This window comes from Equus przewalskii, chromosome 12 (genome assembly GCF_037783145.1).
Source record: "Equus przewalskii isolate Varuska chromosome 12, EquPr2, whole genome shotgun sequence".
NCBI classification, from domain to species: Eukaryota; Metazoa; Chordata; class Mammalia; order Perissodactyla; family Equidae; genus Equus; species Equus przewalskii.
The window spans coordinates 10,411,621-10,425,648 of record NC_091842.1 but is presented as its reverse complement, the minus strand read 5'-3'; the positions used below and the strand labels follow the sequence as shown (position 1 = coordinate 10,425,648).

At 59.5% G+C, this 14,028-nt stretch overlaps 1 protein-coding gene and 1 long non-coding RNA gene across 2 annotated transcripts; one reads left to right on the top strand and one right to left on the bottom strand.

Moving 5' to 3' along the window:
• Positions 1-3,247: 3,247 nt before the first annotated feature.
• LOC139074853 (uncharacterized) lies at positions 3,248-11,454 on the bottom strand. The gene is made up of 2 exons (XR_011524711.1): positions 10,570-11,454; positions 3,248-6,799 (listed from the first exon to the last, which is right to left on the bottom strand). It is a non-coding gene; the product is annotated as an uncharacterized lncRNA (long non-coding RNA).
• Positions 3,868-5,331, top strand: HSPB1 (heat shock protein family B (small) member 1). The gene is made up of 3 exons (XM_008535358.2): positions 3,868-4,289; positions 4,861-4,924; positions 5,019-5,331. The coding sequence occupies exons 1-3, from the start codon at positions 3,914-3,916 to the stop codon at positions 5,206-5,208; spliced, it is 630 nt and encodes a 209-aa protein (XP_008533580.1). The 5' UTR covers positions 3,868-3,913; the 3' UTR covers positions 5,209-5,331.
• Positions 11,455-14,028: the final 2,574 nt, after the last annotated feature.

Sequence of the window (14,028 nt, the reverse complement as noted above, 5' to 3'; positions counted from 1 at the left end):
CTCTCAGGACACCTAAGACATGAGGTGCTCCAGGCGCAGGGCCTCCCACCTCCACAGCACCACAGGGGATGCCACGTCTCCAGGTCCTCCCTCAGCCCTGCCTCCACTCACCATACACACCCGCTCCAGCAGCATTAGCGGGCAGAGCAGGCAGTGCAGGGGCCCTGGAGGGGGAAGGACAGTGCAGGAGAAACTGTTGATTCACGGTGCTGGAAGGAGCCTTAGAGAACATCCAGTCCAATGGTCTCATTGTACAGATGAAGAAAATGAGTCACGGGGGCCGGCTGCCAGCCAAGGTCACAGAGTGAGAGACATGCAGATCCCTAGACTCCCAAGCGAGAGAGATTCTTTCTGCCGGACAGTGGGGCAGGTGGGGCCGGAGGATGGATCCCCAGCCCTTCCACCTGGCCCCTCCTTGGCCCCCTCAGTGGTGATGGAGGCAAGGTGATCCCAAGGCCAGCCAGAAGCCAGAGGCCTAGGGGATTAAGCAAACTGGAGATGGAAATGGACTCCCCCGAGGGGCAGTGTCTAGATGCTTCCAGAAAGACCTGGTGCCCCCCCACCCCCATGTGCTCTAATTACTGCTGCCCACGTTTTTAGTTCCCAGCAGGCCCAGCGACTGGCACAATCCATCAGCTGTCAGGCCTCTCTGGGGAGCTGGGGCAGTTGCCTGAAGACTCTCCCACTTTCTTTGAGGTGGGGCAGTGAGGCAGGGACCGGCTCAGCGCACTTGGCAAAGATCTGCCGAGGGTGTGGCTATGTGGCCAAGGCCTTGGGCACACTGCCAGGCGAGGAGGCTGGTCTTAGGGCTGCTGCAGAGTACCCCATACTTTGGGGCTAGGGCTGTGGGGAGGGCCCCTTTGATTAACGAATCCCAGACCCTGCAGGGCCCACCTTCCCCCACCCCCCATGGCTTCTGGGAAATACCTGGGGGTGGACTTGTCCTCTTAATCCCAGAAACACTACGCCTGGCAGCTCAGTGCCTGAATGCTAGAGTGGAAGATTGTTAAAGAATACCTGGCCAGGCGGGCAGGTGGGGCTGACGTCAGCCCTTGCTCCTCTTTCCAAGCCCTGTGCCTGGATGCAGGGGTGCAACCTCCTGGAAGAAAGGCACCTGGGCAGGGCTGGAGGGACCCCAGAGAGCCTGGTCCAATCCTCCCAGTCCCCACAGGCAACTTTTGGCTGCACACCTCACCCTGAGCCTACAGCCCTCCCTGGACTGCCTGGGAAGTCTCTCCCCTGCCCAGAGACCAGGAGGCCTCATGAGAGACTTGGCCATTCTATAAAGCGCATACAACTGGGCAGTTCTCACTAGTCTAAGTCTCAACATGCACAACGAAAGGCCCTCTTCCCTTAATAATGATGGACACTTCCTGAGCACAGGGCACTTCACACTTATTATTGCATCTGAGATTCACCACCACCCCACAAGATGAGCGTGTTAACAGTCACGTTTTGCAGATGGGGACCTGGGGGTTCAGAGAGGTCACAGGCCAGTGAACACCAGCACCCAGGTTCAAGCCCAGCCTGTCTAACCCCAAAACCCAGTTCCTCCCACCCCCACCCCCTCTTACCACCACCAGAGCCACCCTTGTTCCCTACCTCGTGATTGGCAGGGTGATCTAAGAGTCCCTCAAGAACTGCCCCTTGGAGGACGGATGCAAATTCTCGGTTCTGCCTTCCCACCCACTGTGGGCAGTGTGCCAGGAGGGGTTGCACCCCGGGTTGCACAACTTCCCCTGGCTGGGGCAGCAGGAATGGATCCTCCCCACCCTGGTTTCAGGCAAGATGAAGGGAGCTATGAAAGGAGCTTGTGTCTCAAAGTGCTGGCAGCCAGCCAGGCCGGCCCCCACCCAAAGCGTCGCTGGGCCTGGCAGGGCCACACTTGAAAGCATCCATGACCACACCTGACAGCTCCCTCTAGGGTGGGGCACCTGGGCTCCAGTCTGGGCCAAGGTGGGCAGGAAGGGGCGGACGAGGGCCCCCCAGGCTCCTGACCTCACCTCGACTTTATAGAGCTGGGCATGGGTGGGGCTGGGAGTGCCAGGGAGCAAAGGCCTGGGGCTTCCCGAAGCTGAGACCCTTGGGGAGCGGCCAGTAGCTCCCAACTGAGACCCACTGGGCTCATGACATGATCCAGCAAGGGAGGTAAGGCAGAGGGTAGGGGTCCTGTCTGCCTCCCACCCTTGGTCCACCAGAGCCCCAGGAGCTCAGAGGCCTTTCCAGAGGTGACCTCAGATTCATGGGCCAGCCCCAGCTCCTTCCTGATGGGGAGCAGGTGGGTAAGAAAGAAAAGCATCCAGGAGCTCTCTCTCGAAGAGGAAACTGAGGCCCAGAGAGGGCATGAGACTTGTTGCTACCCCTGGCTCATCGAGGTGAGTGGTCTGGAGTCTGGCTTCCAGCCCCTCAGGTATCCTGGGCAGTGCAAGGCCCCCTGCAGAACTGGCAGGAGGTCAGCCCCAGCCCAGCCCCGGAAGAGGGACAGCAAGCAGAGTGGGCCTCGGAAAGAGAGGAACTGGGGGACTGCACGGTTGGACCCCAAAAGTGTGAGCCCTGGGCACTAGAGAGGCAAGAGGCTTACTCTGCTAGTGTCCCAGTGGAGACAGTGGGCAAGTCACTTAATCTCTCTGAGCCTGTTCCCTCATCTAAAAAGGAGGGATCATAGGCCATAAGTCGGGAGAAGGAAGGCTCGACCGGGTCATGCCTGTGAAGGCAGGGGAGAGAGAACGTCAAGATTATGGTGGGAGCTGGGGGCAGTGCCCTCTCCCAGAGTTGGGAGATAGAGGCCTGGATCCCAAGGTGATCAGAGAGAGGAGGGGAGGTCACCACCTGGAGCCCCCTCTCCCTTTGTGCCACCGCAATCATCAACAGCAAAGGAGCTTTGAGATCCTAATCTGCAAAAAGGGAAACTGAGGCCTAGAGAAAAGGGGCCTTGCCCCGCATCACAGGGGGAGTCAATGGCAAAGCCCAGACTGGAGTCAAGGTTGCTGCACTTCAGTTCCCAGTGCAGGGCTCCTCCAGGAAGGACACATACAATGGGGAGACGAGAACCTCCTCCTGACCTCTCTCAGCACTGAGCCCCGGGACACGCACCTGCACCAGCCCCCCTGGAGGGAACAGAGAAAATGGCCAGACCCACACGACCACTGCCATTGCAACAGGGGCACACACACATTCTCCCTCCTCCTCCCTGCCTTCCATTTCAGGTTGATGATACTAACAGTAAACAATAATTACCATGCACCAGGCCCTGGACTGAAGTCTTTACTTGCATGAAGTTGCTGAATCCTCACACCAACCCAAAGATGTAAGCATTATCATCACCATCATCGTCTCCATTTGCCAGATGGGGAAACTAAGGCACCCAGTGTCTAACTTGCACAAGTTCCTCCAATTAGTGGCAGAAGCAGTCTGGCTCCAGAGCCCACAGTCCCAACAATCATACCAGCCTGCTCCTTAACATATTATTTCACAGACAACCTGGGGTTCAAATCCTGGCTCTGCCACTTTCTAGCTGCGTGGCCTGGGAATAGGTAGCCCAACGTCTCTCCACTTTGTCCTTCTAGACAAAAGGATGGGACTGTCCACAGTCGGCCGCCCAGCGCTTTAGCGCCCAGGCCTGCGAGCGTCCAGCAGTGGGCACTGCACCAGCATCGGTGCTCCAGTCATTTGTTTTCCTGAGCAAGAGAAGGTTCCAGATGTGGGCCGGGCCTTCCTCGCCCCGCCCCCGCCGGGGTATGCAGGGGGAGGAATGCGGGGGAGGGGCTGCCCCCAGCCCGTCATTGCCTTTAATAGAGACCTGAAACACCGCCTGCTAAAAATACCCGGCTGGAGGCCCATAAAAGCGCCGCAGGCCCGGAGCCGCGCACTTCTCCGAGCCACAGCACAGCCGGACGCGCAGAGCTGAGCCGGGATGACCGAGCGCCGCGTGCCCTTCTCGCTCCTGCGGAGCCCCAGCTGGGACCCTTTTCGCGACTGGTACCCGGCCCAGAGCCGCCTCTTCGACCAGGCCTTCGGGCTGCCCCGGATGCCTGAAGAGTGGGCAGAGTGGTTCCGGCACGGCGGCTGGCCTGGCTACGTGCGTTCGCTGCCCGGGGTGGCGATCGAGGGCCCCGCCGCGGTGGCCGTGCCCGGGCCCGCCTACAGCCGCGCGCTCAGCCGGCAGCTGAGCAGCGGCGTCTCGGAGATCCGGCAGACGGCCGACCGCTGGCGCGTGTCCCTGGACGTCAACCACTTCGCCCCCGAGGAGCTGACCGTCAAGACCAAGGACGGCGTGGTGGAGATCACTGGTGAGCCCCCCGCCCCGCGGGGACGAAGCTGGCGGGGTGGGGGTGGGACGTGGGCGAGAGGCCTGGGCCGGGAAAACTTAGCCAAGGACTGCTGGCCAGAGCCGTGGGGGGGGCCCAGCCTCCGCACGCTGCCCCCTGGCCTGTGCCCCCTGCTCTAGAATGGGGTCTGCGGTAGTTCCTAAAGGTCTCTTCGGCCCTAAAAACGCGCTATTAAGGGAAGAAACGCCCCTTTCCGGGGTGAACCCCCAGCCCCACCCCCAAATGATCGGGTCTGGGGCCTACCCGCGCACCCGGCCTGCGGCCAGTGTGGAGAGGACGTTATCCCCGGCGCTGTCCCTGACCCTAGCTCGGGTCTGCGGAAGGGGCGTGTGCACAATCTTGGCGCCGCGCCCCAGCCCCCTCCTGAACTTTCCAGAAGCTTCTCAGGGCCCAGGACAGTCCTGGGGCCCCCAAATTCCGTAGTCAGTCTTCCTCCTCCATGAATCCCGGCCCCGGGGTGGGGCAGGCTTGGTGGTGGGCGGGCCTGCGAGGCGGCCTCTTCCTGAAAGCTTTGCTCTCCCTCCCCTTCCAGGCAAGCACGAAGAGAGGCAGGACGAGCACGGCTACATCTCTCGGTGCTTCACCCGAAAATACTCGTGAGTCCTAGTACCAGATCGTGGGGTGGGGGCCGGAGGAGGGTGCAGTGACAGACCGGTGTGTAACTCCTGTCCTTGCTCTCTGCATGTCCAGGCTGCCCCCAGGTGTGGACCCCACCCTGGTCTCCTCCTCCCTGTCCCCCGAGGGCACTCTGACCATCGAGGCCCCGATGCCCAAGTCAGCCACCCAGTCGGCGGAGATCACCATCCCTGTCACCTTCGAGGCGCGTGCTCAGCTGGGGGGCCCAGAAGCTGGGAAGTCGGAACAGCCTGGAGCCAAGTAAAGGCCTTAGCCCTGCTGCCCACCCTCAGTAGCGACCACTGACCATCCCCACCTGCCAGCCTGTATACTCTTTTGATACGTTTACCTTCTGTTTTTCTCAAATAAAGCTTGAAGCACCTGCCTGCCCCTGCCTCAGACCCTGGTGTTTGTGGAGGCCTAGGGGTTGCTGCCATTTGCTGGCTCACACGTTCATCATCTTTGCTGAGGGCCTGCTGTGTGCCAAGCCCCAAGCTGGGCCCTGTGGCTACAGTGGTGTCCCTCACAGGGCCAGGTGTGGGAGCGGGGAGACCAGGAGAGGCGCCTGGCCCAGGCTTTGACACTCAGGGGCACCCAGGCTGGGGTCAGGTGACAGGAAGGGGGACAGAGCAGGGCTGAGGGAGGGAGCTTCCTGGGAGCTTGGAGTCCCTTACGGCCTTCATTATCCTTCCAGAGAGGGGCAGGACCACGTGGATGACTTTCTGAGGGAAGTTTCTGAGGGGAGGTGGGCCTTGTCGAAGGACCCGTTCCCCCATGCCCATGCCTGCAGGGTGGGACCTGGGCTCTCAGGCCGAGGGCGGCCTACAGAGAGTGAGGGCACTGTGGCCTTGATTTTGGAGGAAGACAGGCAAAGTCCTAATGAGGAAGGTGGTCACTCCAGGAGGGCTGCCTTGAGTGGCCCAGGCAGGAACAGTTACACCCACCTTTGTCTGCCCTCCTTCTACCCAGCACCCTCTCATCTGACCCACGAGGGGTTCCGAGGGACCTGGGGGAGAGAGAAAGCAGACGGGGGCTTTGGAGCCCGGTCTCAAGTCCCCAGGATTTTGAGAGACCCCACCCTGCCACCATCAACAAGGTCCCAGAACCTGAGGCTGTGGTGAGACATGCCCCGGTTCTTTTCTAAGCCCACAGCCCTACTTTCCCAGGTCCCTGGGAGGAGCAGCACCCCGCAGGAAGGGCCTGGAGCACTCACACACACTACCCCCCCTCAGTGCCCAGCTTCTCCATTTCCACTCCCTGGTACGGGCTCCCTGTTGGGATACCACTATGTGGAGCGGGCGTAAAGCTAAAGCAGGCACCAGCCGTCGGAGGCCTCGCCGGACCTGGAGGGAGGCCAATGGGAAAATAAATACATGGAACAAGCTGGCAGCATGGGTCTGGGCCTGTCAAGCAGGGCGCTGCCCGGTCCACCAGCCCTTCCACCCTCATTTCCTGAGCTCCCATCTCCTAAATCTGTCACCCTTCTCCCCGACACACACATGCCCACGTCCCGGGGGCACAACCTCGAGCCAGCCCGTCCAGTTCTCACCCTCGCTCTGTTGGCCACTGGATGGCCCTGGCCTCCAGGGGCATGGCTGCATCCTCCAGCCTAGTCAGAGGGAGCCATAGCAAGGCTGCCAGCTCCTTCGCCGGTGCCCTTGAAGCGTGGGAAAGCTGGTCCCGAGCCTTTGACAAGGTGATCCTCTCGTCAGCCCTGCGGGGAGGTGCCGAGCCTTTGACCAGGTGATCCTCATGTCAGCCCTGCCAGGAGGTGCCGTTAGTCCTGCTTAACAGCTGGGAACACGGAGCCTCAGAGAAGTGAAGAGACTTCTGGTCCCGGGTCCACACAGCTGGTCCTGAAGTGGGCAGGGGAGGGCAGATTAACTCACACACAGCGCTGGGGAGAGAGAGGGGGTCTCCACAGTTTGAAGTCCTGCCCAGTGAGGCTTGGCAGAGCCTCAGGAGGAGGACAACAGGGATACAGCTGAGCCTGGGGACCAGGGCCACTCAAGGGGGACAGGCTGCCAAATGGCCTGGAAAGAGCTGCCAGAGGTCTCACACCCAGAGTCCAAGGCCGTGGCCTGGGGCAGACAGGGGTCAGTTGGTGCTACAGGAGTGGAGTCCAAGGGCAGCAGCTTTGAGGTCCTGGGGGCTCAGGCATCATCTGGGACACAGCTGGGGCATGGAGTAGGTGGGAGGGGACGAATTCAGTCCCTGCAAAGGAAGCAGGCCCCAGTCTCCAGTAGAAACTGAAATAGGAGTCAAGGAAACTCAGATGCCCTGTGGTTCATTGGCCTGTGCAGACGGCAGGAGGGGAGGCTAAGGGTGGGCTGGCCCTATGCCCAGAGCTCAGCTCAGAAGGCATGGGATGTGGGGCAGCACCTCTGGACAGAGTGGACAGGGCTGGCTGGCTCAGGTCTGCAGGTCTCCACTGGGAGGGGCTGGCAGTGAGCACTGGGAGACCTGATGAGTCCCCACGCCGCTGTGGTGGTGTAGGAGCAGTTCCAAGCCTCTGCAGGCCTTTCCCTGATTTTCAGTGGGTCCCCCTCAAAAGGCCTCTGATGTCCCTCAGGTCTACAGACTCAGACGCTGGCCTTAATTCAATGAATCTAGCATCTGGGCCCCTCTGCTCAGCTGAAGGGTGTCTGAGGGCCAGTGCTCCATGCTCCATGCTGATGACGAAGGCTCCCTCAAAGACATCAAGCCCCTGTGGCTGCTGCTCACCTGTCACCAGCTCCAGCTCCCCCAGGGGTCCATGGGGTACTCAAGCCACCCTCAGTTCCAGGCTGATCCCTGGGTGTCTCCTTTTCTCTCCCTCCCAGTTGTGAAACCTGCCCTTCCTGTTGGCACCTCCTCTGGGCCCAGCAACCAGCCAGTTGGTCCAAGTCCCTGCTCTCAAGGGGACAAGTGGAAGAAACAGCTCAGTGACAAAGCATTATGCCATAAGAGAGGGGCTGGGACATCCTGCGGGATCTCAGTGGAGAGGGAAAGAGGGCTTTCCAGAAGTGACCCTTGTGTGATAGGCGAGGAGGAATCGCATGGGCAAGGGCTGGAAGGCTGGCACCTTCAGGCTGGAGAAGCTCCAAGAGGAGAGGGCAAGTGAGGGAGGCAGGCAGGGCCCCGTCTTGGAAGGCACTGAAGGCCATGCTGAGTGCAGGCTACCAAGTCATCAAAGGGTTTAAGCTTCTCTAAGCTTTAGAAACAAGATCCAGACCTTAGAGGAGAGTGGCTGGGAGGGGCCAGCTGAGAGGCAGGGGTCAGTGTGCTGAGGTGTAGTAGGCATAGGTCCCACCAGGGGGAGGGGGAAAGGGGGTCCTGGCCAGGATGTGGCAGCAGCAGGCTCTGCAGTGTTGGGGGACAGACTGGAAGTGGGGGTCCAGGGTGGTGGTGGAAGGAGGGGATCTGCTGAGGTCGTGACTCCCTGCCTGGGGCTTGCTGACCTCACACTCTTGTAAGGTTGGGCAGACCCCACGCCCTGGCTGCTGGGGAGTAAATTGTTTCCAGATACCATCATCTTCCCTGCTACGGGATCGGCTCAGGGTTTGCCTGGCACAGACTGTCCGTGGTGCAGGTCAGGGAGCCAAAGCTGCCCAGAGAATGGCTGCAGAGGACCCCAGTGCTGGGTCCAAAGGGCTCGGCCAGAGCGCCTTCATGATGGGGGGAGGGGCAACCAAGCGAAGAAAGAAGTGGAGAGTCAGGCAGGACTGGAGCCTGCCCAGTCCCTGGCCATGGGGTTGACAGTTACACCCTGGATCCCCTGGTCTGTTGGCAGCCACTCAAGCCCTTGTCCCCACCCGGCAGAGCCCAGGACAGGGATCAGCCTGTAGAGGGTCCTATCTGCTGGCCTTACTTTGGACCTCCCCTGCACCTCTGTACTCTACCCCACCCCCACATGAACACAGTGGGACCTGGGAGTTTCGGACAGCCCCCGAGCTTAGGGCTGGGCCCTAGGCCCAGACTTGCACAGCAGCAACTGAGCTGGCAGCTCAGGACCAAAGCAGAGGAGAGGGAGGAGGCTGCGTGGTGAGGGCAGCTGGGCGAGCCTGGGCTGGTCTTAGTCGGAGTCTGGTACTGGGTGAAATGGGGGTCAAGCCTAGCCCTCCTGCTGCTCTCCCAGACAAGAGGCCCTGGGGAATGTGCCCAGGCTAAGGTGGCAGTGATTGGGTCAAGATGCAGCACCGGTGGTCCAGGGGCTGCCTCAGTGGAAGGACATCTACCCACCCCCGCCTCAGGGCTGAACAGGGCAGAATGTGCCTGGAAGGCTTCGATTAAAGAACGGATAGAGGTGGCAGGAGTAGCTCTGTGTTCTGGAAGACGCACTGGGCTGAGGCCAGCTCTGGGTCTGGGCCAGCTGTTTCCCTGTTGGAGGCATGGCCTGGGGTCCAGCCCTGATCTAGGCTCAGTGTCCATTCTGAGGGGCCTGGGTGGCCCCAGAGGCCCTTTCTGCCCTGACTGTCTGTTGGTGTTGTCGGCCCTATGCAGGATGGGAACCAAGGGGGAATCACAAAGACTGGCAGCTTCCCAGGGTCCCCTAACAATGGCAGGAAGGCCAAAGTCCCAGGGGTGCCCAGGGATACAAGGACAGCTCTATGCAGGACCAACAAGGGCCTGGCATGAGGAAGGCCTTCAGCCTTGGCCCTGACCCCAGGTGGGTCTGGGTAACCCTTTCTGTGCCACATGATCCCCCTCCACAAGAGAGATATAGGGAAGTCCTTTCAAAAGTCCCTTAGGGACAGCTGGGAGAGCCTGTGTTCAGGCTACAGAGACAATAGGACAGGGAGATTGAGAAGTTAATCAGGTGAATGGATGACCATAGAGGTCACTGAGCCCTCTCCCCACCCAGCGCCTCCCTCTGACTTCTCCCACCCCTTCAGCCCTGCTCCCCTTCTGAGCTCCCATCCTCCATGCTGGGTCTCCCTGTCCCTCTCTGATCCTCCATCTCCCTGACTTAGCCCTCCCCCATCACTGCACCCCTCTGGACACCAAGGTCCCTCTCCCACATGGTAACCTCCTCCTTTCTCAGAGGTCTCTCATTTTCTCTAAACCCCCACCCCCACCACTTCACTTTCTCGCTTCTTCCTGTCCTCTCCCTCTCTGAACCCCACCCCCATCTCTCTCTGAGCCCTGGTGGCTGAGCTATCCTTTTACAATGCCCTCAGTGGCCTTGTTAAAGATCCTGAAGACCCCTTCTCTAGGCCTCACCAGCCTGAAAGCCTTGAACCCCGGAAGGGACGCCCCAGGCCAATCCCTCAGCCTGGGTGGGAGGAAGGGCAGCTCTGAAAGAGGAGCACTCAGTCCCCACTAAGCAGGCAGCATAGCCTGCCAGCTCAGGCCTCAGGCTGTACTGGCCTCACCTGTGAAGGGGTTGGAGCAGTGCCAATGCTGAGACTGCCCGTGCAGGCACCCTGGGGCTGGGCCTCCCCATCCTCCCCTCCCCTCTCCCTGGGCCTAGATATGACAGTAAGTGACTGCCCCCTGGTGCTCTCCCAGAGACACCCAGATACCTGACACCACCCACCCCAGAACCTTTGAGAATCTCGGCCCAGGTCCTGCCAGGCCCAGAGCAGAAATGGGGGCAGGAGATCCAGTCGTGGAAAACACTGCCACCCCCCAGCCCCACACCTACCATGCCTTTGGCCACATTCGTCTCTGCTCTGGGCCTTGGTCTCCGAAAGCCCTCAAGCCCCCTGGAAGTTCCCTCCCGGAGGACCAGACTCACTCCTTTGACGGCCACCCCTGACTCTGCCTTTGCAGGCTCTGGCAGCCAAGGCTGGATCCCCGGCCCCTGCCCTGCCCTGCCCCATAGGTGTTTCTGTTTCTGTTACTAATCACAACCGGCATGTACTGGGCACCTGTAGCTGCCAGTCACTCCTTAGCTTATTCAATCCTCATAGCAACCGGGCACCGCTGAGAGGCAGCAGAGGATTGCGGTGACACTGGCAGCCTCTGGTGTCCAACTGCCTGGTCTCAAATCCCCGCTGGGGTCCATACTAGCCGTGGGACCGTGGGCAAGTTACTAAGCCTGTTTCTTCCTCGGCAAAATGAAGCTGATTATATGAATGAGTACATGTGAAGCCTGCAGAACAGTGCCAGGAGCACCCAAGCAATGCGAGGCATGTTTACGAGGTAGACTGTGTTATTCCCATTTTACAGACATGGAAACTAACCCTCTGAGAGTTCCTTAGAACTAGAGAAGTTTCACCACATAACTAGGACACGGTAGGATGGGAATTCAAATCTTGAGCTCTTAAGCTTTCTGCCACCGACAGCCTTTCATTTGGAAAATGACAGACACTGCTGAGTGATGGCAATGTCACCTTCTAAACAGTAGCCACACTGAAGCTGATCTTCAGTTGCTAAATCCTGGTGTGATTGTGCCTTGGGCAACCCATCTCCCCTCCTGGACCTCAGATTATTCAGCTCTAAGTGGGGAGATGGGAAGGGCAGAGACTGGGGTGTCTGCACTCGCTAACATTTCTCGGGGAGAGCCTTGGCCGGCCACCACTCATTTCAAAGTTAGAGGTGTCTCTCCAGGAGCGTGGGGGAGGAATAAGAACATGCGCAGGAGGAGGATGGGGCTGTGACTCAGGGCGCAGGCGCAGGTGAGGCTGGAGAGGTAGGTAGCGCCTAGTTGTGAAGGGCCTTGAATGCCAAAGAGATGCAGGGGCTGGCCCTACTGTCCTCTGGACACCAAGTCTGCCCCCTACCTCACCGCCCGGCCATGGGGCCAGCGTGGGAGGTGATGGTCCCTGACAGACCCAAGTCACCATCCCCCTTTGAGCCCTTCCAACTGTCGCGTGGCTCGGGCAAGCTGTACAGAGCCCTGGCTTCCTCTTGGCTGTGGGCATAATGCAACCTCCCGGGGCTGGTTTCAGGATGAGAGCCATGGAGGTAAGAAAGCATGGCAAACCTGCACAGGACAGCAGAGGTGGCGTCGCTCAGACGGGGAAACTGAGGGGCAGGCACCGGTCAAGGGCCCAGCAGGAGCCTGCGGCCTCGCCCTCCCAAACCAGCCCCTTCCACTGACCGGGGCGAAGGACAACGCCCCCTAAAGCGTTGTAAGGCCCTGCAGAGGCCAGACCACGTTACTCCGGGTGACGACGGCGCGCTCGGAGGGCGGAGACCGAGGAGAAAGGGGAGGGGACAGAAGGGAGGAGAATGCCTGCGGCGGGAGGGGGGCCGGGCGGCTGCGCAGGCAGACGCTGGCGCGGGGACCCGAGCCCTAGCAACAGGCCGGCCATTGGAGGGGCGGAGCAGGCTGGCCTGTGATTGGCTCTCGCCACTGCCCGCGAATGGAAGGCGGCTGCGTCCCCGCTCGGCTCACATCCGGGTGTCTGGCCTGTGTTGGAATCTGCGCGATCCCGGCTCGTGAGAGCCCCTAGTTAGTTTTTCCGAGCAGGGTCTCGTCCAGGCCTTACTGGGGCGCGTAGAGCCCGTGCAGGTCGGGACCCCAGGGACTTGGGGATGGGAGGCGACCAGAGAGAAACCCGAGGACGGAGCTCCCCGATGGGCTGGCGCTGGGGGCGGGCTGGGCTCGAGGGCGCTGCCGCCGTTCGGGGGCAGGGCCTGGGGCAGCCGGGCGGGCGGGGCTCCGTCCGTGCCGACCAGCTGCAGAGCCGGGCGGCGCCGCCGGGGGGCGGCAGAGGACGGCGCCACGGGAGACAGCCCCTAGGTGGGGCCGGGGCCCAGACCTGGGCCCGGAAGGATGCTGACCCCTCTCCTCACCCCAGGGCCCTGCGAACCATTTGGTAACCCAAGTAATGGCACAGGGGCGGCCTGACCCGTTGTCGCTGGTGCGTTCTTGGGTGCTGAAGCCCTGATGGATGTGCCAAGCCTGGGGTTTTTTCAGTTTTGTTTTCCTATCTAGGTTCATTTTTGCCCTGTCACTACTAGGCTAGAGAAATATAAATCCTGATTTCCCGCGGGAAGCAATTATTATTATTACTCTTTTTGCTTTCCCCGAGCAGTGGGACATAGTATGTGTTTGTTTGATCTCGGGACGGTATTTAGGCAGATGACATGGAAAGGGACTCACCCAAAATGCTTGCAGCCAGCCACAGCTGCTCATCCTTTATACCGGTTACCCAGCCCGAATTTCCTAAATCTATGTTGTCTCTATTTCAAATGCTATCTCCTAATTTAGGACAAGAATGCATTTTTCATTCTTAGTCTGCCCGCTACCCAACCCTCTCCAACCTAGAACTCTTCACTGAGGGACTACAGCATTCCCACAAGAAATGTGTTTTGTGTGTGTGTGAGGAAGATTGGCCCTGAGCTAACATCTGTTGCCAATCTTCCTTTTTTTTTTTTTTGCTTGAGTAAGATTGTCCGTGAACTAACATCTGTGTCAGTCTTCCTCTATTTTATGTGGGATCCCTCTACAGCGTGGCTTGAAGAGCGCCACTAGGTCCATGCCCAGGATCCAAACCTGCAAATCCTGGGCTGCCAAACCAGAGCACATGAACTGGCAGAGCTATGCCACCGGGCTGGCCCACATAAGGAATGTTTTAAAAACAGCAGTTTCCAAACTGAGCAGGCAAAAACACCTGTAAACGGTAATAACATAATACCTCCGTATTTGGGGAGGCAAAGACTTTTGGAGGGCAATTTGCTTTGATAACAAACCTAATGGAATCCATGATGAGCTTTCCATCAGGCTTGTAGGAAGTGACCAACCATAACCCCATCCGTAAAAGCTGGCTTGCCAAGAGAGTGCAAAGAGGTACAAAGTTTTGATGTCTCTTCTTGGCCCCTATTTAAGACCCAGTAAGGAGTAGGGTAATTTGTCCATTATGGTGGGAAGAACCAGTTCACACCAAGATTGTGGTAAGTCTAGATTCATTCTTCTAAGGCAGATTCACTAAGAAGGCAGCCCCTCAAACACACCTGCCTGTTTTGCCACCTCCCCCAGGCATAGAGGCAGAACAGCTGCAGACCACCAGGGGTCAGGAGGCCATGCGTGAAATGGCTTGCTGAATAGGAGCAAGAGCTGACTGAGCACCTATCTAGTACTTTGCCTATCTGGGGGAGGCAGGAGAGGGTTGTGAGGAGGCAAACACCCCAGCCTAGAAGAATCCAGTCAGAA

Excerpts from the sequence above, each read along its gene's own strand:
- HSPB1 (XM_008535358.2), top strand. The coding sequence starts at position 3,914 with ATGACCGAGCGCCGCGTGCCCTTCTCGCTCCTGCGGAGCCCCAGCTGG. Across the intron at positions 4,290-4,860 it reads CGGCGTGGTGGAGATCACTG|GCAAGCACGAAGAGAGGCAG; the intron begins GTGAGCCCCCCG and ends CTCCCCTTCCAG. Across the intron at positions 4,925-5,018 it reads TGCTTCACCCGAAAATACTC|GCTGCCCCCAGGTGTGGACC; the intron begins GTGAGTCCTAGT and ends CTGCATGTCCAG.